The sequence below is a fragment of the Stegastes partitus genome, unplaced genomic scaffold (assembly GCF_000690725.1).
Source record: "Stegastes partitus isolate 25-593 unplaced genomic scaffold, Stegastes_partitus-1.0.2 Scaffold194, whole genome shotgun sequence".
Lineage (NCBI taxonomy): Eukaryota > Metazoa > Chordata > Actinopteri > Pomacentridae > Stegastes > Stegastes partitus.
Window position 1 is genome coordinate 385052 of NW_007577925.1, and position 27608 is coordinate 412659.

A 27608-nucleotide genomic window follows, 5' to 3' on the forward strand; every position below is an offset into this window, starting at 1 on the left:
GCTTGTCGGCTGCTCCCTGGCTTGCTGGTCCATGCCGCCCCCTGCAGGATGTGGCCTAAACTACCACAAGCGCTGCGCCTTCAGCATCCCCAACAACTGTAGTGGAGCTCGTAAACGTCGCCTGTCCACCACCTCCCTGAGCAGCAGCCAGTCCCTGCGTCTCTCCACAACTGAGTCAGTGTACAGTGTGGGGACGACGTCCACCTGTGCAGAAGACACCAGCCTCATTCGCTCACACACACAAATGGTGAATTCATTCTCTCAATACTATGGTCCCTTTTATTGTGTCAAAATGAAGTAGGCTGTCCACTGGAAAACTTTTAGTTGAGTGCATCATGCTGTGTAAAACTGGGTAAATCCACCTTAGCCACTGATGTAGAAAGTTTTATGTATGGAATGGACATTTAAATGGCAGTGAAAAATCTTAGTTTGAAATTTTAAGCTTCATATATACATAGACATGTAGTTAAGGCATGCAGTTTTGGAGGTTTGAGATTTCCATCTCACAACCTTGAGATATCCATCTCAGAACCGTCAAAACTACCAGCACAACTGCATTCCTCTAGAGGCAGTATGTAGTCACTGTAATAAATGTGCACCCTTCAAGTAAACAGATTAGCTCATTCAAGGCAACAATGCTTATTGCTGACTGATTTCCCCTGTTAATCTACTCCAATTACAAAGATGATGTAAGGAAGCCATTTAATTAGAGAGGAAACAGAAGCTTAAAGCAGCTACAGTTGATATTTTTTCTGTGCCGTATTAGATCTCAATGTCAAAAACAATCTGATGGTATGAAATGGCTCACTCATAGTGATAAATATACACAGATTTATCACCTGGAACTACAATTTCCCAGGTTTTTATGGAGTTTCATTCAACATAATGTGTCTGCAGAAGAGGAGGCTGCAGTTTCAGCATCGCTCATTCGGGACCTTTGTTCGTTGCAACCTTTCAATTTGGATGATTGCTAAAGTGCATGACTTATGACTTTAAAGATTTATTCCACCCAGAATACTACTTGTGGTTTTAGTGGTTTGTTCAACCCAAAATATTATTTTCTGTCCACGTACTTATAGTTTTGAAGATTTATTTTCATCCTAAATGCTCATGTCCAACAAAGGCCTTTTATAGGTTTATATCACCCAAAGTACTACTTAGTAGCAGTAAATTATGATTTTAAAGGTTTATTCCACCCAAAATACTATTTTCTGTCCAAGTTGTTGAAGTTCTAATGCTTTATTCCACTTAAACTACTATCTTCTAACAAATGAATTGTTTTTAAAGGTTTGTTCCACTCAAAATACTACTTTCTGTCCAAGTATATATAGTTAGAAAGGTTTATTCCACCCAAACAGTACTTTAGAACAAACAAGCTATGGTCTTAAAGGTTTATTCCACTTAAAAGTTTTTGTTTGCCATTGTTGTAAACTAGTGTTCATCATGTTATCTGGCCCAAAGTTAATGAAAAACAGTCCTACAACTGCAGCCCTTAAATCTGTCCTTTAAATGCTACTCTTTCATTCGAATAGCAGCTTCCCTGTTTTGATGCACTTATTTTGGGTGTCATATTTTGGCTACAGCATGTACCTGTTTTCAGTGCCAAAACCCAAAAGACCCACTGTCTGCTCAGCAACAAACAGCAGGCTGATACGCTTAGAGGCTAGCTGGGAAACAAAGTCGAGCATTTTGCAGCTAAAGCTCCACATATTTCCCTCAGGAGTTGGTAGAGACCAAAAATAGAGCGACAAGAGAGTGATTATTGGTGTTCAGTTCATCAGGTGACCCAAAACGCAACTCTAGATAAATGATGATGTTGCTGTGTCATGACTGGATGTATGAATGAGCAGCTATTTGGTAACAAGTTGATTAAATCATCTTAATTTAGGAATTACAGGATTAAAAGTAAGAAACAGTTAATGAGTTTAGTGGTTTTTAACTGGGTTCCTAAAGGTTGATGATAATGTCACTTTTATTTTGTCAGTGTCATTAATATTGTTTCTATTTCTGTTTCCTCTCTGTTGTGCTAGCCACGGACCCCCAGTGAAGCCCGGCGCTTCTACACGGGCCGACCAGTTCATCTGGACAAGATCCTGATGAGCAAAGTGAAGGTGCCTCATACGTTTGCTGTTCACTCGTACACGCGACCGACGGTGTGCCAGTACTGCAAGAGGCTTCTTAGAGGACTGTTCAGGCAGGGTTTACAGTGCAAAGGTGAGTGAAGACATATGCAGAATATTAGCCAATCTAATCAGCTGACATGCAATTTACGTTGAATTAACTGGGTTTTATTCCTCGCAGACTGTAAATTCAACTGCCATAAGCGCTGTGCATACAAGGTTCCTAATGACTGCCTCGGGGAGACCCTTGGAGGTGAGAGAAGATATATATTTATCACCTTTCTGACGTGTTTAAGACTGTTAACCCTGCATGGAGTTTATAAAATCTCTCATCTGCATGTTTTCATTGTCGGAACAAGGTTACTTTATTAACTATACATGATATAACACATTATTCTAACAACATTGAAACTCACTGGCACTAATCTTTTTATCTTCTCAGACAACAGAAGTAACTGTGGTGAGTATTATCAGTACTCAGTGCTGATGCATGTCAAGCTGTGCTTTCTTTTTATAGAATAATAACAGTAGCCGCTGTAGTAGTCATGGCAGCAACAATAAGCAGTACCTTTTCCACAGTATCTCAAGAGTCACTATAAATTAAAGTGCATTCAACCACTTCTCTCCCTTGTTTTTTGCTGCAGACATGTTGAGTCCCAGTGCAGACCCGGAGGTGCCGATGGACTACAGCAGCGAGTACGACGCCTCAGACAAGTCTTCAATAGACGACTCGGACGAAGCCTGCAGCATCCCTGGGTCCTTTTCTCCTGACAACAACCAGGACGGAACCAGCGGAGACCAAAGGTGTTAAGAAAATATGAACATTTGGAGAAAGCTACCAAAGGAATGTCAAACCAGTTAAAAACTTCATCCTACCTGGTAACCCCCTAAACTTTGTCCTGCTTCGTCTTCCAGTGTTTACATCCCGTTGATGAGGGTGGTACAGTCGGTGAGACAGACAACTCGTCGATCCAGCACAGCTATCAAGGAAGGATGGATGGTTCACTACAGCAATAAGGACACCCTGGTACAAACATTACTTCATCTCTATCCTCTGACTAAATATCTTTCTAAACCAGTCTTCCTCCTAAAAGTATCCAAACATATAGACTTAAGTCAATTTATTCTACATGCATGAATTCACATTCTTCACTCCCTTTTCTATGATTTACTGCAGCAAGTTTTTTTTTTTTTTGTTTACTTTCCTCTCACTCAGAGATAACAAGTGCCTTCTAGTCATCAGTCCATTTTCTGTGTCGGGCAGTTCCTCTGGCAGCAGTTTGCACTCTAATTATTTCGTCTCTCTGCCTTTATGCACTTTATTTCTTCCTCTCTCTTTTATATTTGTGTTTATGTGAGTGTGTGTGTATGCGCGTGGGAAAAAAAAAGAATACTTGATTGATGATGAAGTTGAGTCTCTCTGAAAACATAACAGCACTCAGCCCATGTGGGGTGAATTCAGTCTAAAAGCCCATTTTCTGCCTTTTCTCTCTCCTCGCATTCAAAATCTATTTGACCTCAAAGAAATTTGTTTGCCTCCAAAGTCTTTTTCGTACTTGTTTTTTTCCCCCCTCTCTGGCTGCACTAACATTCTTTTTTTTCTTTCATTTGCTATTGTCTCTTTTGTCTTTCTCTACATTTACACCTCTCGTCTTGCAGCTTGTAGTCCTGCTCATCCTTCTTCTCGTCTGGCTGCTCAGGTATTCCTCCTGATTCTTGAACTTTATTCCCAATCCATGCCCCATTCGTCACTCCTCCATGTCCTTTCTTACGTTTGTTGTCTCACCCCAACCCCCAACAGAGAAAGAGGCACTACTGGCGTCTGGACTGTAAGTGCATCATCCTTTTCCAGAATAACACCTCCAACAAATACTACAAGGTAAGTATCATTAACTCCACGAGGGGCTCTGATTTCAAATCACGTATTTGAAGCGTGCACCTAGTTTTTGCTCACCCATCCACCCATCCTCTTGCAGGAGATCCCTCTATCTGAAATTCTGGAGTTGCGTCCGGCCAGTGACTTCACTCTCGTTCCACAAGGCACCAATCCCCACTGTTTCGAGCTCATCACAGCCACTATGTGCTACTTTGTAGGGGAGGACCCCAACACCCTCCCATCACTTTCCCCCAGCAACCCCCAGACCCTCCCGCAGACGCCTCCTTCCCCCAGCCAGGTGGCCCCCAACAGTGGCATCGGGCGCGAGGTGGCAAAGGCTTGGGAGAGCGCCATTCGCCAGGCCCTCATGCCAGTCATCTTCCAGGATGCACCGCCAGCTGAGGGCAACACACCGCACAGTGAGTTGAGAAATATGTCGGTTAACCAAAAAGCCGACACTTCTTTTAAGCTGGCACTGGCAAGGTGTTTCTTCACATACAAAACATACGATACATGTGAGTTTTTAATTGTTGATTACTGTATAACCTGTATGTTCTTCCTGTTGCTGTTTTTCAAGGACAAGCATCCATCAGCATATCTGTGTCCAACAGTCAAATCCAAGAGAATGTGGTATAACTTTTTATCAATTTTAACAATTTCCTTCAATGTGTATGTAAATGCACACTGAGCATGATGATGATTGTGTGACATATTGCTTTCGCACAGGATATTGGCACAGTGTACCAGATTTTTGCTGATGAAGTGCTGGGATCTGGGCAGTTTGGAGTAGTGTACGGAGGTATGTAGACCGATGTCCAGCGATGAGCTTCAGCTTGTTGTGTCCGAAGTAAAACATTAAAAAGAAACAATAAAGTACATTACAAACCCCCCAAAGCATGTACTGTACTGGTATGATGTTTATGTGCAATTATACACATCACAGTCTGTTTACACATCTGGAGGTGAACACATGTTTGAAAAATTACACTTTTGAGACAAATTGCGACAAGTTAAGTTGTCAGAGAAAATCTGTAAAAAAAAAATAAATCTGGGCGTGTATAATGTGTGGAGATCAGCTTGTCAGATCCTAGTAGCCTGCTTGTCAGCTCTACTTGAGGCTGGAGGCTATAGGCTGCGTAAATTACCACAAACATTACACATTCAAGTTTGTCATATTAAAGTTGCAGTATGAGTACAGGAAGGAGACAAAAAACATTTTAACTGTCACTTATAGGCTTGACATTATCATAGTATGTTGTTAAATCACTAGAGTTCAAACTGTGGGTAACAGAATTCAATTTATAGTACATACACATATATGTTAGGTCCAGCTCAGAGTCACATCTGTTACTACCTCTCCACTTCTTCAGGGAAGCACAGGAAGACGGGGAGAGATGTCGCTGTCAAAGTCATTGACAAGCTTCGCTTTCCCACCAAGCAAGAGAGCCAGCTAAGGAATGAGGTGGCCATCCTGCAGGTAAACACACGCAGAATAGACGTCATTACTCGTCATTTCAGCTGAAACCATTTCTAATAGGAAGTACAGAAAGTGTTTCCCTCTGTGGTTACCTCTTAGAAACAAATGGTTCAGTATCTGACCAAACCCATGTGTGATTTGTGATCACATTTGAGGGAAAGGAAATCCACACGTTTAGTGCTTGTGCGTGTTTTAACAGGACAATAGTGTTCATGCGCTGAGACAAAGGTTTTAGGAAACAGTGAGATGTGCTGTACAGATGAACAATAGGCAGGTATCCATCTACAAACACCACAAAGGTCAGAGAGATCTGATAACTGACGTCTGCCGTTACAGTTTGTTTTCCACTGATGAGTCATCCTCATTTAACATTTCAGGACACTAGAATAGAATAGAATAGAATAGAATAGAACTTTATTGATCCCTTTGGTGGAAACGTCAGGGAAATTGCTGAATTTAGATTGTTTAGAGTCATTGTTTATATATAATATGTGCGTGGTATTTACTTCAAGTATTCTATTTAAAGTGATTCAAAGTGACCATTTAGGATCATGATTTCTCATCATTTGCAGGACTAATTTTTCTTCTTTGAAATAATGAAAAGCCCCATCAACAAACAACTAGAAAATGGTTTGAAACCAACTGCTTTAAAAATTCTGAGAGAAGATTAGTTTTAGTTAGAAATTAACTTCTTATAGAAGTTAAAAATGATTGCATGGTACTGAATGAATAATCTATTAGAATATTTGTAGTGAGAAACAAAAACCTAAGTTTTAAAATGTACACTCAGCATATACGGTAATATTCTAACTGTTTTATAACAAATCTTTACTAATACTTCCATGCCAAATATGTTAGTGAAAGGTGTAATAAGATGGAGATTCGTTAGAAAATTGTTGGTGTCATTTTGTTTTTCGTATCCTTTTGATGGCAACGATCTCCTCTCTATTGTTTAATGTGTGGCCTAATACTTCTGTTTTCATTTAGGATTATTGTATTTTAAAATACATCTCAGTTTGATCCTTGTGAGGTTTTTGTTTGGCGTAAGTTCATACTTAAATGTACACTACAATATTGACCAGCAGGTGGAGATAGAGGTGCAGCATTCTGTCCATTTGTGGTCTAGACGTGTTTACAACTCTGTCAGTAAAGTACCTGACCTTCCATTTGGTTCTACTGTTAATTCCGTTGGCCCTTAATGGAAGTAGAAGTTCCACATTTATCAGACTTTAGGACAGTGAAACTCAATGAGTCATATCTATATATAGATCAATACGTAAGAGGGCTTTTACAGACCAATTTATAGCATTGTTGGAGTTTTAACATGACGTAATCAATTTTCTGTTCCTCCTTCTGTGTTTTACATTCTGTCTTCTGTGGGTAATTGTAATTTACTGACATTATCTTTCTCTGTCTTGTCTCCTTGTCATCTTGTTCTCTGCCACACTGTTCCTCTCTCACACTGTTTAATCTCATCTTCCGATTCTCACTCTGTCTCTGTAAATATTGTACTCTATCTTCCACAAATCCCTCTCGTATTTTTTTCCGTTTCACTCTAAATTTTCCCCATTTCTTCCTTCCTTTGCCTCCTCTGTGATGCTTCTCAGAGTTTACGTCACCTGGGCATTGTGAACTTGGAGTGCATGTTTGAAACCCCAGAGAAAGTGTTTGTGGTGATGGAGAAGCTACATGGCGACATGCTGGAGATGATCCTCTCGAGTGAGAAAGGCAGATTGCCTGAGAGGCTCACCAAGTTCCTCATCACACAGGTGTGTATGTGCCCTAGCAACGGAGGGATTAGTTGTGTTTGTACAGATGAGCTGTCACATGCAAAGCGTTGCTGATGTGTGTGAATGACGTCTGCACGTTAAAAGGTCCTGCTGCTGGTTTTTCTGCGGTCTGCCTATATGGGCTACATCATGCGCACATGTCTTGTGTCGTGTAAAGTGTTTTTTTTTTTGGAGGTGAACGTTTGTGGCTTTCTGACTAACTAGTATCCTGTTTGTGTGGTTGTGTGCATGCATGATGTGTGAGCAGATTCTTGCAGCTCTGAGACATCTGCACTTTAAGAACATCGTTCACTGTGATCTGAAACCTGAGAATGTGCTACTCGCCTCTGCTGATCCCTTCCCACAGGTACCCACACAAACACACACCCACGCTTCTTATATGTAGCCGTTATGGTTTTCGCACTCTATAATGAGCACCCCACTTAGACATGTTTTTTCACGCCTATTTACTGTTCTCAAATGTCTCCCTGTCATTTCGTCTTTTTTTTTTTTTTTCACCCTTATATCCCCTCATGAATCCCTCCTCGCTCTTCTTGGCTGTTTCTGTCTCTCAGGTAAAGCTGTGTGACTTTGGTTTTGCTCGTATCATCGGTGAGAAGTCTTTCCGTCGCTCGGTGGTCGGCACCCCGGCTTATTTGGCCCCGGAGGTGCTGCTGAACCAAGGCTACAATCGCTCATTGGACATGTGGTCAGTCGGTGTCATTATGTACGTCAGCCTCAGTGGGACTTTCCCCTTCAATGAGGATGAAGACATCAATGACCAGATCCACAACGCAGCCTTCATGTACCCTCACAACCCCTGGAAACAGATCTCCAGTGATGGTAAACTCAGAGTGGCAGAGAGAGTTTTCCACTGGATTTACACTCTGCTGAAACTAGTGCAGTGTTGCATTATTTTAAGCAGGATTGCAATAAATCCTTCTTCCAATAAAGCTGTGATGTTCAACTATTCGTCCAAACTGTTTTGGAGAGATGATGATTCACCATTCTGATTATTTTAATAGGATGTAGTTAGTAGTGCTGTTGGATTGTACATGCATGAGTTGTAGCGGCAGGTGTTTCTATTATTTTGTCCAACTAATTTATATCAATAATGGTAGACGAAACAACAAAAGCACCTCTATGTATAATGCAATACAGGACACCTCCACACTGATCATGCAGCTCAGACAACACAAATTCTTGTAAATTGTTATCTTGGGACCCTAATAAACTGCCAACTCAGTGTAAATGTGGAAGGATGTGAAATGGAAGAACAGGCAGATTAAAAAAGAGCAAAAAAAATAAAAAAAGTTAGATTTCACAATACATTTCCCAAGAATACCTTGATCTGTGATAAGCAGCTGTTCATTTTTCTTTGCATTATAATTCTTCTACAGTTATATGTAGGTGTAAAAGTGTCCAGATGCAGCGGGCATGTTAAGAGATGATATCTGACGTCTTCATGTTATTTAATATTGCCGATCTTTTACTGAACAGTCTGCAAACTTTTGTGTTTGCAGCCATTGACTTGATCAACAACCTGCTGCAAGTCAAGATGAGGAAACGCTACAGTGTGGACAAAAGTCTCAGCCATTCATACTTACAGGTAGCTGTGTGTGCACACACAAACACTGTTTATGCTTATTCATTAAAATAATTAATGATTTTACTCTTGAGTTTTATCACACTTTTATTACAACCATGACGCCCGAATAAAAGCACACGATGCAGCATCTTCTCCAGATATGGTGGCAGCCATTAACTTTAGTGGCAGAGCAGCACCTCAAGATCTTAAGATCGCATCAGTAAAATGTGTGACCATTAAAGGAAATGGCAAACATAAACAGGAGGAGTGTGCACTCATATCCAAGTGGTGAGATGGGAGCTCCAGGCTGATATTTTGGAACTTTACTGAGGGTGTAACAGGATAGATTAGCTGTAAAAAATGATGCTTTTAATGTCTGCTTCAAAACAAAATGTTAAGAGACTGGAGAGCAGCCAGATATCTCTGTAGCTCTAGATGCGTCCACTGTTGTTGCTGCTGCTGCTGCAGGAATGTCCACACATTCATTAATCTTCAGTGTCACAGTAGGCGTAGCTGGGTTGAAAGTGTAATTTATAATTTCAGGGTCATTCAAGTTCTTACCAACACACATGCTTTGATAAACACACACACAAGACCTAAAGTGATTACTGCATGATGCACTATGAACGCATAAAAGCCCCTTTAACTCTGATCTAATTTCAAGGCTCCTGAAAGTGAAATTTCATACCCCCCGTGTTTATTCCTGTTTCTCATTTCTCAGGACTATCAGACCTGGCTGGACCTACGGGAGCTGGAGACTAAACTGGGCGAGCGTTACATCACCCACGAGAGTGACGACAGCCGCTGGCAAATGTTTGCCCGGGAACACACGTTGCCATACCCGGCTCACCTTGTGCCCCCTCCTCCTGCACCGGCCTCCGACGATGAGGAGGGCGGGGAGGACGCAGATGTGCAAGGTCTCACTGAGAGGGTCAGCATCCTCTGACCGCAGAGACATGGAGGACTCAAGCTCATTTTGAAACAAAGTGGGGAGAAGGAGGATGGGGTGATCCACCTGGAGTCTGAAAAGGACAGAAAGTTACAAAGAATGAGAATCCTGTCCAGCTTGTTTGGTCTTTCGATGCACAACATTTGCTGTGTGTCAGCATTACATCCAATTTGACTTGTCTGCCTTGAGCTCTTCAAAATGTCCTTCAAATCATTTACCTCGCTCTTTCTGGTCCTCTTTCATCTTTTGAAGTGTTGAATTCCTCTCACATTGTCTGTTCGGCTGACCCAGCAGGTCTTCACAGATAAAACTGGAGTCAAACTTTATATCAGAATTGGTTACAGGAATGAAAAGCAGCACAGTCCTTTCCTGTAGCTGCAACATGCCTTGAAGGGAGGCAGGAAATAGCATTTCACCGCAAAGCGAAGATAAGAATTGTGGGTTGTTTTTTTTTAAAGGTGTTGTTCTATACAAATAGTAGTTAAATTTAAGTGAAGCTGCATCAAATTAAAAGAAAAGTAAGGCTTGTTCATAGTGTCGTTTAGCTGGGGTGACTGGAATTACAGTCCCTCTTATGTCTTCACTAAAGGCCGGTTCAATCTCTTTTCAGTGATGGAGCTCTTTACAGTGACAAAAGACTTCCTCTGTGCCGGTAATTACTAAAGTGAATGCACGGAGGAAAACCCATCTGTATTCACAAATGCATTCCCATAAATTCATGTCCTGTAGTGAAAACTAAAGTATTGATCTGGAGGGACAGCAAATCCTCCAGTAATTACCGCTGGTTTTGAGCCACAATAGAGTCCTAAAAAAAACACATGTAATTAAAGATGCCATTGTGGGTTTAAATGAACTCTAATATTCAGGATGTTACCTGCTATGACTGGACAGTTCTCAGTCACGCGAGACGTTTCTACCTGCAGCCAACAGATTAGACAACACAAGCTTTAGAAGCTCCTGCTGAGTGGTGAAAATTGCCTCTATTGATATCGACATCCCTGAAGTGAAGCAGTTCATTGAAATGATGAACAACATGTCTTAACAGCTGACTGTACTAAAGATTCATGTACTGGTAACGACAAGCACATAAACAGACTATCAAGAGCAGACTTCTCCCTGCGGTGTGAGCGCGAGGACAGACAGCTTGGGTTCCTAGACTAGATTTTTGTTATCGACTACCTTTTATTGTCAATATGTTGCATGTTTCCGTGAAGTAGAATTTATCTAGATACGTCATTGAACATACTGTAGTTACAATAGTCTATCATACGAATGTGTAACCTGACGTTTATGTAGTTTGTCAAATATGTGTAGACTGTGTCCAGCATGTTTGAAGGATGATCCTGGCCTCTTTGACAGATAATACAAACCTTCAACAGTGGTTTATTTTTGTCTCGGAAGCTTTATTTATTAAATCATTCACACATTCGTAGCTGTCATTCATCTTAAGAGAAAACGCACAAACACGAGCAAGGATAGACTCGCTACCAACGCTTGTCAGTCATATTCAAGCAATTTGCTTTTTCTCACCAGTATATTTAGGAAGCAAGGACCATTACTGTCACTCAGAGGAAGACATGCTTTCAATAACGAGCAAATTATGCCACGTGGAATTTGTGGTTTGTAATTTCTCCTTAATTGTACTGGCATTAGAGCTATATGGATGCATGTAATGTGAACTTAAAGCCATGGTGGATTTGCATATTGATGTGGCCACACACACAAAGATTACTCACAGCTGTCAGAGGACAAAGACTTTTTTTTTAACACATATTACACCTCACAGACTGAGTGGCACTTAAGAGGACCCTGTGGCTATAGAGGCGAAGGGAGTGAATTGTTTTCCATTCTGAAATGAGCGCACTTCAGCCGGCTACTCTGGTGAAAGCACACCCTTGTTCCTCCTACACTATATCCATCATCATTGCCAAATGATGCCAAATGATGCACTCGTTCTCCCTTTCTGTCTCCTTTCATTTCTTTCAAATCAAGCCAGGTTCGCCCGTATCCCATCAGTTACACTTTTCCAGTCTTTGCGCTGACAAGTGGTGGCAGAGAACTTCCACTTAATAAAAGCAAAAAGAGCCAGAGCCAGAATCTCAGAGAGACGTATTCCTGGCATCCGAAGTGAAGCCTCACCTAATTCTGTGAAAAGCTGTGTTAACCTCATTTGTTGGAAGAGGGGGATGATTTGACAAATGTACGTTTCCGACTGAAAGCAGGGCTGAGCTGTATCTGGTCTGGTCTGACTGATGGCCTTGAGATGGAAAAGGCGCTTTATAGATGAAAATATGTCTGTGCTTTTGGCTTCCATAGTGATACTGGCTTCAGGTTTTTAGCTGAATGTCCTCCACAGATAGAAGCTTTTGTAATATCTATATCTATATATATATATATAGAGAGAGATATATAAACATAAGGAATGTTTATTAATTAGATCAGCTTTGGTGAATTTCTTTGACCTCTTTCAGCTGTAGATTAACACACATTTCATATTTTACTTAGCATTTCAAGCAGCGATTCTAAATTGTCCGTAGGTGTGAATGTGAGTGTGCTTGGTTGTCTGTCTCTAAGTGTGGCCCTGTGATAGATTGGTGACCTGTCCAGGGTGTCCCCTGCCTTCACCCTAAGTCAGCTGGGATAGGCTCCAACCCTCCGCGACCCTAGTGAGAATTCAGCGGTGTGTAGATAATGGATGGATGGATTTCAAGCAGGGCTGCAAGGTAGCGCTGTTGCCATGCAGCAAGGAGGTTGCCAGTTCGCATCCCGGTCGGGCCACCAGAATCTTTCTATGTGGAGTTTGCATGTTCTCCCCGTGCAGCGTGGGTTCTCTCCAGGTTCTCCGGCTTCCTCCCACAGTCCAAAAACATCTTAAGGTTAATTGGTGATTCTAAATTGTCCATAGGTGTGAATGTGAGTGTGCTTGGTTGTCTGTCTCTAAGTGTAGCCCTGTGATAGACTGGCGACCTGTCCAGGGTGTCCCCTGCCTTCACCCTAAGTTGGCTGGGATAGACTCCAGCCCCTTGCGAGCCTAGTGAGGATTCAGTAGTGTATAGATAATGGATGGATGGATGGATCGTGAGTCAGCTGAAATATTTGCAATGAGGCAATTATATAATAACTGTGATGGGCCTATCCACCAAAGATGGTTATTATTATCAACATTACTGTTCATATATGTCAAGTTGTTGCCATTATATACATTCCAGGGTGTCCCCTGCCTTCGCCCTAAGTCAGCTGGGATAGACTCCAGCCCCCCGCGACCCTAGTGAGGATTAAGCGGTGTATAGATAATGGATGGATGGATGGATTTCAAGCAGCAGAAAGGTGTTAGTTTCTGGTAATGAGCTAACCGCTGTCACCCAGTGTTTACTGTTGTGTTTTCGTTCCGTTTTTGTGAAACAATATAAACTGGGGCGTAGAAAAATAAGCTAGTCCAGGGTTTGGCTTTAAAGACGGTTTATCTTATTGGGATAAGTTCTTTGTTGGTTTTGGTTGACTGTAAGAAAAACACAGTTCAGCAGAAGTAACCCTTGAAAAAAAAAGACACTTGAAATGTTAACTTTGACATTTTATTAAATTAGTGCAGCTTCCAGACAGAAAGAGCTGCTGATTGCTTTTTTCTCCTTAGCCCGAGTTTTGTCATCTAAGCTTCTGAGACATCCCAGGGCTCATTTCTTGTCAGCTTCAGCGCAGTCTGGTGTTTTGTTCTGTTGCTCTGCTTGGGATGAGAAGACACACACACACCAGGCCAGTTGATTATAGCCAGTATGAGTAATTCAATTTTGTCTTGGGGTTGTTATCTGTATTAATAAAACCTGTGGGGAAAAAAGTGGCATTTTCATCAAAATTCAATTGGCTGTGGGCTCAAGAGGTTATCAGAAGTGTTGCCATCAGATAGCTCAAGTGACATCACAAAGCTCACGCCTAAAGTATCTAAGTGCTGCTACAATAAATACAACTAGCTGTATGTTACAACTGCATGTCATCTGTAACACATATTAACGCATTATTGCAGTGAACATTTCTGGAAAGCAGGATTACTGGAATTCATTGATGACATAACAGAGAAAAAACTCAGAACCTCCCAAATCTGGAATGTGGACTGAAGTAAATACTGATCTGCTGGGTTTTAACTCATTGCAATTATCAAGTCACCTCCGCTCAGTAATGATGCTTCCTGAGATAACCATCAGCTGTTTGACTGTTAGTGAACATACAAGGGAAAAAAAAAAAAACAACCTTGTTAGCTCTGAAAATGTTTAGTCTGGAATTCTGTAACATGATGACAAATTCTGATTGCACTCTCCTCATCAGCAGTCAGGACAGCAGAACCACTGACCTGCAGTTTGGCCATCAAGTACATTAAACGGCTATACCAGCTGCTGAGCTTGCCCTTGCACTTAGGCATAATGCATTCTGAAAGGGAATAGCTCGACTGTGTTAAACAATTTACAAAATTACAGAAAATTGCAGAGCAATTCCAGTTGTCAGACAGATGCAAAACCAAGAGGTCCACCAGAACCTATTTTGTAGCATACCAGCCTGCTATGACAAAAACCGAACACGGGAAAAAAAAACACTTAGGTGTAAATTACATATTATCATAATTAATCACAAAATTAGCAAAAGTCAAGTGGAGTCATATTTACCGTTAAAGCAGATTTAAAAATAAAAACACCAAGAGCTGAACTTAAGTGCTGCATGATCAAAACAGCAGCCTGTAAGACAGTAAAACACAGTGATCGAAAGATATACGAGAATAAAAAGACAATAAAACAATAAAAAATATAAAACTACAACCCGATAAGGGATTACGTCAGGGTGTCAAAGATCGAATGCCAGCAGTAACCTAAAGTTACTTAACATCTGGACAGTTTTTACATAAGAAGATACAGAGAAGTTCCAGAGATTAAAAGCAGCCACTTCTAATATTTAATTGCCTTTATTTTTGTTCTTGGATTTCAGAACATCCAGGAGCATCTGATTGGCCAACCTCAGTACTCTACACTAACCCATTTAAACTGTTAAAAGCTAAAAACAAGCCAGTGGAGGGAGACCAGCACTATTTCGTGTGATGACTCTTTTTCTTTCCTGTTAAAAGATGAGCAGCCACATTTTGTACCAGCTGCAGACACTGAAAAGATGACTGCTCTACACCCACATACGAAGAATTACAGTAGTCTGACTGGGTGCTAATAAAGACATGGAGGGCTTTTTTTTTTTTAAAGGGAGAGAGACTGGCCTTCACCGTGGCTAAAAATCTTTACTGCAAAAAGCATATTTCAACCATTGAGCTGATCTGTCTGTCAAATTTAAATGAGTTATCGAACAGATTTTTCACAAAAATCAATCATTAGGAGCAGCAGGGTCATTCAAAAGGTCTAGAAATGTACATTAGATTGTCGCGTACGTCTAATGGTTTGTTGAAGCATCAACACTGAGGTTCATAGTACAAATGTGGACTCCTTATGAATTTATATATTAAAGAACGGTATTTAGAAATCAGTTTACAGAATGAAATTGGTATTGAAGGACACAATAAACTATCAATTTGATTTCATTATATTTACATTTTAAGTGATGAATGACTTGACACATGAATTGCTAAAATAATACTTGTTTTAAAATTCTGCAAATTCTACATTCAGCCTCATTATTATTTAGCCTTCAAAGCTGATTTGTCTGTTCTTAGCTATGTCATTAGCACTAGAAGACGCTTACTTCTGAGAAATATGTAAGCGTTCTTAGTGATGCTGTTGTTTCACTGGTAAAGACAGGTTCTCAGTAACTGTAGAAACGGTTTATGCATGTTCTAAAACGAAACTCGAAACTGTGTGTGTCGTGACAGAGGTAAAGCACACAATGAGCTCAACTTTCAGAAGTTTATTGGAGCGTGCTGCTGCTGCTGGGAACTGAAATGCATGTTTCCTTGTCTTGTTCTCTTTTTTAAAAGAGCCAAACATTTTCTACTTTCTACATGTCAGCATCATATTAGGTAATAAAAAATGAAAAGGAAAAGTGAAGTTCACAAAGTGTCTTTCCCAGGCTACACTGTTGTGAAAACGTCAGCACACTTTACAACTCAACGCAATCACAAAATTTTCACAGACAAGTTGTGCTTTTAAAACGTCAGCCGCTGTCACAAAAAATGCTTTTCTCTGAAAGATATGGTGCAACTTTAACCTTTTAGGCTGGAAAGCCACAAACTGTAACTGAGCAGCTGCAGCCTTTCGGATTATTTGACTGTATTTTAGTTGTGGTTGGTGTGGTCGAGAACGATTTAAAGGTTTTGGCAAGAACAGCTTCAAATCATACAAGCTAGTTGGCCAAGAAACTACCGAAGACAATTATTATTTTTTTAAATATAGTGATGTAATGTGGTTAGCAGCTAACATAAAAGGGTGTAAACTAGCTAAATGTAACATTACAAGCCTAACAAACAGGACAACCTGCTTCACTACGGCCAATATTCAGCAACAGACCTAACTCCAAAGTCTGCACTAAACCCTGCATTTGTCATCCTAAAGAGTATCTACTTAGGGTGTCATTTTTTAAAATAAAGTCAGACCAGATTCTTGATTTAGAGTGTAATTCCATTTAAACACAAACCGATACAACACTTAAAGCCTCCTACTGATACTGAAATGCTGGCAGTCAGTAGAAAACAAGTCTGAATGGAAACTCGAGTGACAACTGGGTGTTTCTGTGGAAAGAAGAAATAAATGCTCTTGGTACCACAATGAGTATCTAGAAAACCCCTTTAGGTTATTACACTGGCTTATTATCAAATGTTTGAACACAGTTTCTCTTTTTGTAACATCCTCTTTTTCTGTTCGTTGACCTCAGGTATGTATTCTTGCTCATAGGAAAATACCCTTCATTCACATCTGCCGCAGATGTTTACTCAACGCATCAACAGATCGGCTGCAGGTTTGCGTCACAGATGATTTTTTTGTGTGTGTGCATAAACAGTAAAAGAGCCTTCGATACTGCACGGAAACTGAGTTCAGGGTTCAGGGTAAAGCACTGCCTGGTACAGAGTTCCCAACATATAAATCAGTTCACTTCATAACCTCGTTCAAACTCTTTAGGGAAATGACTGAAGCACTTTCTTGCACTGAGTCAGGCTGACAGTGATCAGCCAAACTCTGTGAAAAGGAATTTTACACAGAGGAAGAAAAATGATGAGGGAACTGAGTGGCTCTGCTATGATTACACTCGTCACACACATTTACACACCGGTCGCAGTATTAAAAGACTCTTATCATTGCATAACAAATGAGGAAATCATGGTTACAGTACAAAACAAACACTGTGGCTGTCTACCCACAGAGTTTCAGTTACCCTTAAACGCGAGGGGTTTTTGTCTCGTGGGTACCCACGCATGCATCATGTCTGTTCCATTACCGTCCAGCGAGTATCTCCACCCCTGAATACTTCCTGCATGCACGTGTGCAAAAGCAAACCTCCCTCCTCCTACACGCGTCTTCCCCTTTTTTGTACTTTGTCTCATCTCCTCTACACACTCCTTGCTGACATTTCAGCTGTGGCTGTCAACGGGAAGCTATCTCGCACAGAGTGAAAAAGTTAAACAGTGAATACAGAGAAAACGCTCTTGCAGTCAGAAGCTGTTGTATTGGCTGATAATTAACTAATTTACTGATCATTTGGAAGGACCACGTGGGACTATACAGGCTTGGCTGGATGTCAGCAACTATGAAGAGTCTCTTCTGAAGCCCGTTCTGTGACCTTCCTGGACTGAACTCTGCCAAATCTGAAGCAGCTCTGGAATGTGTCTGAAACTCTTCACCTGGACTGGACAGCTTTCTTTTACAAACAAGAGACACATCTTACAAAAAAACGACAGGTGAGGTGATCACTGATTAAACTTTTGGCTTAAGATGTCTGAAGGTTATGGACCTGAAGTACTCTTTTTTTAAAAAAGTGTTTGGCAAACATTTGGGTGTTAAAGGTGTTAATTGATTTTGAAACCGTACTTTTTTTTTTTGCTGGGTTTCTTTTCATCCCCAACTGACTGCTGTCAAGGAAAAGACAGCATGCTTGAGGCTGTGTGAGTCAGCATTGCAAAAATAATTAGGCTACAAATGCTGAATCTCTGCAGGGTCGAACGCTTTCTGTGGTTCTCCCAGCGGTGGTCACCGCAGCAAGCTGGAAAGTGCAACAGCCGAAGCAATTGTTAAAATTCATATCGACATACAGTCGGACTGTGACATTTTTGGAAGCGTTGCTTTTGGTATTAGGGAGGCAGGCTATAAAACACAAAATAAAAACATATTTTCATTTCGTTTGGATTTGGAATGTAGCGCGTTCCCCCTCCTGAGAGGAAAGGCTGAACTTTTGCTCTTTTAAAGGCTTGCTGGTGACAAGGCTTTCCAATAACAACCAGGTTTAGTGGAGCTTATAATATTAACAAACACATAGTTGGCTCAGATGCTTGAAAGAACAAACTGAAGTTCGAAGCAGCTGTGTGAAGCAGGCCTGTGTTAGGGTTGTGTGAGAGGAGAAAACACTTTACATGTAGAGTATACATGAAATTACAGAAAGCTGAAAAAAGGAAAGAAACTATATTGATAGTAAAAGGCAACGTAAAAAGATAAGACTGTATGTAAACGGATGTGAACATAAAACTTTCCTGTTATAGATAAGCTCCAATATTAATAAGAGGGGATTCCTCTTTTATGATTACTCATAGCATCCAGACTGATGACTAAATATGAACAACTTCAGTAAAATCTTTTGCGCAAAACTTTTCACTATTACAGTAACTCCCTGATCATTTAAAAAAAAAAAAAAAAGAGTAATCCATTAAATCAAACTTATTTCAAACACACCTGCAGACATGGACATGCACACATGTACAGGCACACATTACCCTCCGCTAAAGACGGTCTGACTCTAAATGGCCTCTCTGTTATTGAATTTCCAGACGTTAATGGCATTAGATGCTTCCTGAGCCCATAAACACACCAGGGACAAGCCTGAGAGACAGAACAAAACCAAAAAAAAAAAAAGAAAAGAGAGAAAACAAATATCAGAGAAAGCCACAGAGATACAGGGTAAAGTTTTGATTTCCTAAAGCTGAAGTCCCAAAGAAAAGCAGGAAATTGGAAGAATACATATAAAAACATATCTTAAAAGTTCTGTTTTTAATCTAAAGAAAAAAAAAAGAAAGAACTAAACTGTGTTGTCTCTGAAATGATTCACAGGATCTACAGTTAGGAAAGACTGGTGACCAATTTTTCCAATTGTCAGGTGACCTTTAGCTATGTGGTTTATTTTGGCCTTTCTGTGCCATTTTAGCAGGAGATCATTTTGAGGAAGAAGCAACACAGTTTAATCTGTAGGATGTGTCTGGCTTAGCAGGCTGAAATCACACCCACAGGTCTGTGATGGAGCAGGTCTGATGATGCATCTACTCAGTCAATCAGGCAGGGAACTAATTGATAAATTCATACAGTGTGTGAAGTTCCCATTCGTCATTCTTCAAGCCACAGTAAACATCTACATCCGTCTTGTCTCGTAGAGATAAGTTCTGCTGGTGGCTGTTACATTAAATTAAAGCTACACAATAAATGAACCTGTCAGTCTGTCTCTATAAGGTGTCTTTAAGTTAGCGATTAGCGAACTGTTGGTTGGTTCTTGGTTCTTACAGCGCTGATGAATTAAACTTAAGTTGGATTAAGCACTGATTACTGTAATATGCAAATGCCCACTTTGCCAGTCTAGTCAGTGCAGCCCCTGCCTGCCACTCAGATTTAGATCATGCAGGGTAAAGTGCAACACTTTATAGACAATTTAACAAAAAGCAGCATTAACATGAAATAATAGCTCGGGGGTTGGGAGCAGAGGTTTCTACATCAAATTCACTTAATAGAGGCATTAGTTTCTTAATGCTCTCAGCTCCTATAAAACCAGTGCATTCATGAAAAAAAAATGCGTGACATGTTTTCTCCATACAGAGCAGCTGAGGCAGTAAAGAGGGAATTTTGGCATTCGCAGTTTCTGTTGAACCGTGGGTGAAAACCGTTATCATCAAGGAGCATGACTAAGCCTGTGTCTTCTCCGGGGGGAAAACTTCGACTTTCTGCCCAAGCACCATATACTGTAGAGCCAAACTGCCTCACATTCAGGGAAACATCAGGACAACCAGATGATTTTTATCTCGTGAGGTCACTGAACCACGAAATAGAATAGAGGACACAAAGTGTCCTAGCTGTATTATGAATTTTGAGGTATAGCAGGAGTAAGCTTGTGTCACAAACTGTTACTATAAAACTCTCTTTTTGCTCCTGCAGGTGAATTTCAAACCAGGAAAGTGGCAGAAAAACCAAAGGGACAATGAACACCACAGCCACGCCATCAGGTCACACCACAGCCGGGCCATCAGGTCACACCACAGCATCACCTGGAGATTGTGTTGAAATCGGAAAAAGCTTCATGAGTGACTTGCTGATGACTGTTTACATCGTGGCTTTCATCCTCGGTTTGATCTTCAATGTGCTGACCCTGGGCCCCATTGTCCAACAAGTGAAGCGGCAAAACATTTTGGGAATCTACCTGCTCAGCCTGTCTATTTCTGACATACTTTTTATCTTCACGATGCCCCTTTGGATCAATTATTACCGGCAGGACCACAAGTGGCAGCTGGGTCCTATGTCCTGCAGTGTAGCTGGTTTCTTCTACTACTCCAACATGTACGTCAGCATCTACCTGCTCTGCTGTATCTCTGTGGACCGCTGCCTGGTGGTCAGCTTCCCACTGCATTTCAAGACCCAGCGTACACCTCGCTACGCTTGGGCGCAGTGCGTCATTGTTTATGTTGTGGTGATGGCGCTGCACGTCATAGTGCTGTACTTTGACGACCTCACAGATGCCCATGACGAAGTGAAAGGCAATGACCGTTGTTATGAGACTTTCCCCATGAAGCCGCCTATTGCCATGTTCAATATGATCAGAGTGGGCGTCGGCTTCTTCCTACCCCTGCTAGTGTTGGCGGTGAGCTACTGGAGGGTGCTGGCCACTGTGGGCCAAAGTCCTGGCCTGAGCGCTCAGGCTAAGAGGAAGGTCCGCCTGCTCTCCTTTGGGGTGATTGGGATCTTTTCAGTTTGCTTTGCTCCATATCACATCCTCTTGCTCGCGCGCTCACTAGCCTTCTACAACAGCGAGAACACAGATCCTAAAGGAAGTTACTGCGAGTTTGAGCAAAAAATGCACTTCTTCTTCTCATGTACACTGGCACTGTCCAGTCTGAACTGCGTGGTGGACCCGGTGCTGTACGTGCTGGTCAGTAACATAGTCCAAGAGAAGATGAAACTGTGCTGGAAAAAGCAACGACAGACAAGGACGGAGGACTGTGCTCTAACTGCATACAACACAGGAAAGCCTAATAGTAATTTAATATGAAAACATTTGCTGTTTGTGGTAGACAAGTGTGCATTTGTATGCATGTTCGTATGTGTATCTGCATACATATACATTGTTATGCATAATACTATTGCTTTTTAAACACAAGTCTTCATCTCCAGACTTAGCCAGTCAGTAGAAGGGTTATTATATTCCATAATCAACCCTTTGTGTGTGGACAGGCATCCTTTGAGAAACAAGCTGCCGCATTATTTTTCTGTCCTTTTTCTCCATCACATCCTGCTCAGTGTGGAGGAGAGGGCTGAACAATGCGTGCATCTCAGAGCTAGGTAATTGGATTGTCGTCCCAGGTTCTGTTCTCCTGAGAGTACTTCAACGGTAGCCACTTCTGGTTTGTTGTTGGGCATCGCTGGAGTTGAAGAGCCCTTATGTCTCCCTTCCAATCTATACAATGATTGTGTGATTGGGTGACCCTGACATAGTTAAATGTGCATTAACTCTAAAGTATGCCACAGAAAGCCTTTATTAGCATGCTCGTGAGTCGACAGTGTCAGAATGTCAGCGAGGCGTGGTGAATGGGAAACCAAATAAATCAGTGGTTTGAACAGATGCCCTCGTGTGTTTTTAGGCAGGGAATGAGTGATGATCATGTTTTGCTGGTGACATTTACAGCGTGAGGAGGGTTTAACGCATGATAAGTCCGTGCATCCAAGCACCTGGCAGTTAGCTTCACACATAAAGGTGATTAAACGTGAAGTCAACGCGGCTGTGTGACACACGTCTGGTAGGTCGGTGAAAAGAGCAATCAGCAGGCATGTGCATGTGTGTGACAAAGAGAGATGGAGGGTTTACTTACATTCATACATTCTGATATTTGAAAGGCCTGTAAACTTTCTGTAAATGTAATGAACAATATACAGACAAGAAAGAAAGAAAGAATGAATGAACATCAGTATTTTTTCTATTATTTATAAAGTGTACATGTCATAAAGCTAGTGTGAGGATGTTGAGGCTTCTACACCCACAACTCTTTTTTCTGACATTTTTACTGCTCAGTCTGAATTGTGTGTGGTTTCTGTGCTCTGAAAATAACTAAACTACTTCCGTGCTATATGTGATGTACGTTAATAGAAATGTACTTGCTGCCTCTGTTGTGACCACTGGCAACACTTGTTTTTCCACTATATGATGCAAACGTTGTAAAGAAACAAGTGAAATATGCCATGTGTTTTGCTGTTCAGTATGAAAACTTTGTAACCTCATTAAAATGTTCCCTTATTAAGTTAATACACATCTAGTGGTGTTACTTTCTTTCAAAAAAATACTCACTTCTGCATACTTGAGGATGATTTTTTTGAAGGAGAAACGATAGGAGACGAGGTCATTAGTAAATACTTTAAGGACGAGGCTGCTGATTTTTGGTTGTATTTTGTTGTTTCGATCAAAAGCCATGTACTGATCCTACCTACAAGTACTGTCTGGGTAGTCAAAGTCTGGTATAGCTTTACCTTGGTGCCACCCTGCTATCTAAACCCTATTAAAAAAACATCAGTGTAATACAGTTAACATTATGATGGTAATCAACCCCCCATATGCATCACATCCGGTTGCTGGAAATACTCACCGAAGCATCATTCGTTTTCCCTGACAGAAAGTAATCTCTAAGATAAACATAAGATTTAAACCCATCTGGATAACGTACACTAAAATCTACAGCACCCAACCGCTTTAGGAAATTAGTTTAAAAAATGAAAGCACATATTTCTAACCTTTAAAGATTAATGTCCAGGAACAAATTGGTTGCAGACAGTTTAGGGAATTTGGAAAGCAATGACAATTAATGCATTGATGGTTTTTATGCTTTCATGGGTGGGATCTGTTGACATGAAGAAAAATGTAGAATTCTTTGGAAAGAAAGCCACGACTTGCAAGAATTTATTTTTTTTTGCCCCATCACATTTGGGATTTTCTCCAAGTCAAGAGATCGCTCTATTTAAAAAAGACACAGACAGATAAAAAGGTAAGAGGGGGAAAAAAAACTTGCACAATGTTCCAAAGAAATGCCCTCTCCTCACGCTGTTATTTCACTGCAATACTCTTAAAAGTCAAAGCTTGAGGCAATTTGAAGAAGCGCTACTTCAAAAGGTGATTTGAGTCCATATTTGAAATGTTAAAATGCAGTCAAGTTTAAAAAAATGGAAGCTGCAGTCCATCATCCAGTGGCATTAGGCCCAAGATATTGCAGATCCATTTTCTCTGGACTCAGCTTTTAATGAGCTAACTCAGGCGGTCGCTGGACTCCCTGGGAAATCAATGTGGTTTTATTGATTAGCTGTTATGACTCATGGACTCATAATGCAGGCTTGCTCTAAATGTATTGTGTAGACATGCTATTCTTAGACATCTTTTTTTTTTTTTTATAAATTCAGTTGAGTGTTGAGACACATACAAAACAGCACTCAGTAGAATGTTATTTTTCAGCTCCGCCACCATAATGCGCAGTCACTGCTAATTATTTAATGTTTCTATTCAACTGCTGCGTTCGTGCTGCTCATTGTGTCTTTAATGAAAATGTAAATCTTGATAATCAAACTCAATTTGCCTAAGACTTCAATTTGTCCAAAAGCCACAAACAGAAAATGGTTTGTCATTAGATTTGATAATTCATTCGCAACAATAGACGCAGGGTATTTAATATTCGATGACTGTAACTACAGACATACAGGTTGCTACTGTTAAATTAAAGCACATTAATTCACACGTAAACAAATGTACAGTATCTTTTACTGTATACTTTTGCTCTCTCATATCAGTAAAGACAAATACTTGATTCATCCCCTTGGGGAAAATTCAAGGCATCAAGTAGCTCACACATATTACATTTAAGAAAAATAAGGAAATGAATGTGCAAAATAACATGCAACAGTATAGAATACATGTGCACTACACCTTTGTGGAGATTTGAAATAACAGAAATGACAAAGTGGGATTCAAAAGTCTACATCTGCCACATTTCCATGCAAATAACAGGACATGTTGAAGGATTCAGGAACATTTAATAACACGAGAAGTTCTGATATGCAAAATGAGGAGAAAATGTTTCATATTCTGCACTATTTCTAGGTCAGTAATTAAATTTAAGCAAATTAGTGGCACTGACCCTGTCAACTCATTTGTACAAAAAGTCAGCTTTGCTTAAGTTGTGTCCTTCCACTGAAGCAGTGTTCAGATGACACTCACCACAGGCTGGTGGATGCAAACTCTGCTTGCAGTCACTGTTTACCTGTTAAGATATGTGGCTGCACTTCGAGTTTCCTGCACAATATTGCTCAGTAAGTAGCATTGTGATGGTGGGAAACATGGCATCAGAAATAAGTAAAAGCATCAGAACTTATGTTGTTATTCTGAGCAAAGAGGAACCTTGTCGGCATCAAATCGCAATTGACTGACGGTTTCAGAGGGGGCTGGGCACGGCGCTCTAAAATGCTCTGCGGAAAGTGAATCAATTGTATCTAAGGCAGGATGAGGCAGACTAAAAGTGACCACACCATCAGAAGATCAATACCATAAGCTTTGTTTCTGAGAGACAGAAAAACAACTTCATCGTGAATATAGAATTTGCTGAATAAGGCATGAAAGACCCCAATCAGCAAAAGCACTATCAGAAGAAAGCTGTCTAGCAGTGGCCTCAGAGAATAAGCCATCTCTAAAGCACGTCTCAGGAGGGGAAACAAGGTCAAACACAAAATATCACAGTGGAAAAATGTCTTGTTTACTCATGAATCCAAGTTTGAGATTAGTAGCAGCAACAGAAGGGTGTAAGTAATGAAACTGTGTAAACCCGCAGGGGAAACATGGTGAGAATATTTAATTCTGGTGGTGTTTTGCCTCCATTCTAATTAAGGAGAAGTAGCCCTCCTTTCTTCAGAGACAAGCCCCACCCTCTAGTTTGCATCTTTGTGAAAAATGACTCATTGTAGCAGGATTATGAGCCCAAACACATCTCAAATCTCTGACAACTACTTGAAAACCAAAGAGGACTGAGAAGTGCTGCCCGTCATGGACTTTCCTCCACAAGTCACGCAACCTAAATCCAGCTGAGCATTTATGAGGGCACTTGAAGACTGTGGAAAGCCCAGCAGTCCTGACATCACAAGAAGCTCTTTGAATCACTGTCAGATCATCCTGGGATAAGTAGTGTCATCAGGTTTTGCACAAACTTGCGAAGACAGCTCAAGTGTATGCCATCGTTGAAGCAAAAGGGTGGCTCACCAAATACCAAGACATTCTGAAACATATGTATGTTTTTCATATATTTAACTTATCACTCAAGAAGTTGCATTAAAATGTCATTTTACAAAAAAAAGAAAATAAAATCCTAGGAGCTTCAGTCGAGGACAATTTTACTTCTCTTTTTGGTTCTTGAAGAAGTTTCACCTTTTATCCAATGGCTTCTTCCTGATGTGGAGTCCTAGTTATACATATCCATCCCTAATGACGGCCCCTGATGGTCTATTAACAACCCAAGACTCACATGCCTTGAGGTGCGAATGAGAAACTATCATAAGTCCATCGATGTTCTCTGCCCAGAATAAGACCAAACAGATGGTTTGAGACAGAAGTGAAGACAGTCATCTATTTTAAACTGGAACAGCCCTCTCTAAGCAGGGGAGGGGGTCTATGACACCAATTATCAGCTACTTACCATGCAGCCTTGATAGTCTCTTCCCAGAAAGTTTCCCCACCATTAACACCTTGAGTCATCCTGTTATGGGGGGGCTGGAAACCCAGGTGGTGCTGGAGTGAACAAGGTGATTTATTAACAAGGAATAAAAGTGAAAACAACAGAGTAGGGGCAGAGCTGGAGGCAGGTACCGGTTGGTTGCGGCAGGATCAGGGCAGCGAGTGTGTCGTTGCAGGGGGGTTCAGGTGGTGGTGGCTCCAGGAGGAGAGGCAGGAGACAACTTGGGGACCAACAGGGAACCTGGGTTTCATGATCTATGGTCTGACAGTGAGTGGTGGAACAAGCTGGGTTTTTATGGGAGCAGAAGGTGATTGTGGACAGTTGAGCCAATCCCAACAGCTGCCTGCAATACCTGCAATGAAGCAGGTATTGGAGACAGGCAGGATGGATGGACTGAGAGGGTGATCAAAGAGGAGAGAGAGAGAGAGAGAGAGAGAGAGGTGGAAAGGAAGGACAACAGAGGCAGAGGAGGAGGAAAAGAGGGAGACAGACAAGGGCTGATTCTGGGGGAACATGACACATCCTTGACCAAAAAAAAAGTCACAACCAATCATACATTGAGGCATGCGAGTTCTGGGTGTTTGAGCCATGGGTTTGGGGGTGATAACATATCTCTGGAATTCCCCATCAGTCAGAACTGAAGCAGGTTCCTGGATGTGAACTGAAATGTATTCAAGAACCAAAGAGAGAAGGCCAGTTGTCTTCTACTGAAGCTCTTAGGGTTACCACGACCTGAATGACTGACAATCTACTGAGGTGCATGGAAAATTTTGGCTTAACTTAAAAATGAGTGCAAAACAGTAGTATCATCTGTAGTGGTTTCAGACTTTTGGACGTCATTGTAGCTACATTTGAGTCTTTTAGGACTACTGTTCCTTTTTTTCCCCCAGTGTATGATCGGAAATACAGTCAAGTCAACATACACTGCTGTGACACAACAGTGAAATCATCTGCCTTATATTGTCTAGATCTTTCTCACATCCCCAATATCTGACTCACTGGGTCATATGAACTGGATCTCTGGGGGTGTTCTGTGGTATGTGGCACTGGTATTTTGGCAGTGGATGCTTTGGGTCCTCTGGGTTGCAGAGTTGTGCCTCTTTGGATGGAGACTGTATAATTTATTTGCTATTACTCCCACATAAGATGTTTTTTTTTTTTTTGTTATACATTTTTATACTTGTCTTCTCAGACGCACACATTAGCATCAGTGTCAATTTAATGCTGCTTTCATTTTTTTAAATGTCAAAACTCTACACTGCAAGAACAACCCTGAAACACTTTCACTTCCACATATTTCAAGCTATTGTGATGACCCCTGAGGTCATCGTGTGTCTTGTGGGTGGTTCTAGTTCGGCTATTGGTTCTGTGAGTGGCTGTTTAGGGTAATCAGGAGCACCTGTGACACCCAGTGTGTTCCTGGGTTACTTAAGGGCTGACTGCACTCTAATCTGCTTCCCTCCGCAGGTATTGCATCGGTCTGGTCATGGGTTAGTTTTCTTTGTTTAGGACATCTGCATTTACAACACTTGCACAGACATAACTCATGCATACATCACGCACACACACCACTGACTATGTATTCTCACAACCCCATATTGGTTTGGTTTTTAATTTGATATAATTTAAGGGAATAAAGATAAGCTTTAATTTTGAAACTTGGTGTGTCTCTCCTTTTGTTGCGGCCGTCTTGAGCC

At 41.1% G+C, this 27608-nt stretch overlaps 2 protein-coding genes across 2 annotated transcripts in view; both read left to right on the forward strand.

Moving 5' to 3' along the window:
- Window positions 1-11160, forward strand: part of prkd2 (protein kinase D2) — a 34627-nt gene extending 23467 nt beyond the window's left edge. The window contains 14 exon segments of the mRNA XM_008280443.1: window positions 48-247; window positions 2031-2214; window positions 2302-2373; window positions 2765-3147; window positions 3922-3999; window positions 4097-4415; window positions 4574-4626; window positions 4723-4795; window positions 5367-5473; window positions 7081-7242; window positions 7511-7609; window positions 7818-8085; window positions 8766-8851; window positions 9552-11160. Of these exon segments, the coding sequence (XP_008278665.1) occupies window positions 48-247; window positions 2031-2214; window positions 2302-2373; window positions 2765-3147; window positions 3922-3999; window positions 4097-4415; window positions 4574-4626; window positions 4723-4795; window positions 5367-5473; window positions 7081-7242; window positions 7511-7609; window positions 7818-8085; window positions 8766-8851; window positions 9552-9776 (2309 nt within the window). The 3' untranslated portion in view covers window positions 9777-11160.
- Window positions 11161-17259: 6099 nt separating this feature from the next.
- gpr184 (G protein-coupled receptor 184) lies at window positions 17260-22456 on the forward strand. The gene is made up of 2 exons (XM_008280445.1): window positions 17260-17649; window positions 20099-22456. Exon 2 carries the CDS (start codon window positions 20142-20144, stop codon window positions 21204-21206), a length of 1065 nt encoding a protein of 354 aa, XP_008278667.1. The 5' UTR covers window positions 17260-17649; window positions 20099-20141; the 3' UTR covers window positions 21207-22456.
- The last annotated feature ends 5152 nt before the right edge of the window (window positions 22457-27608 follow it).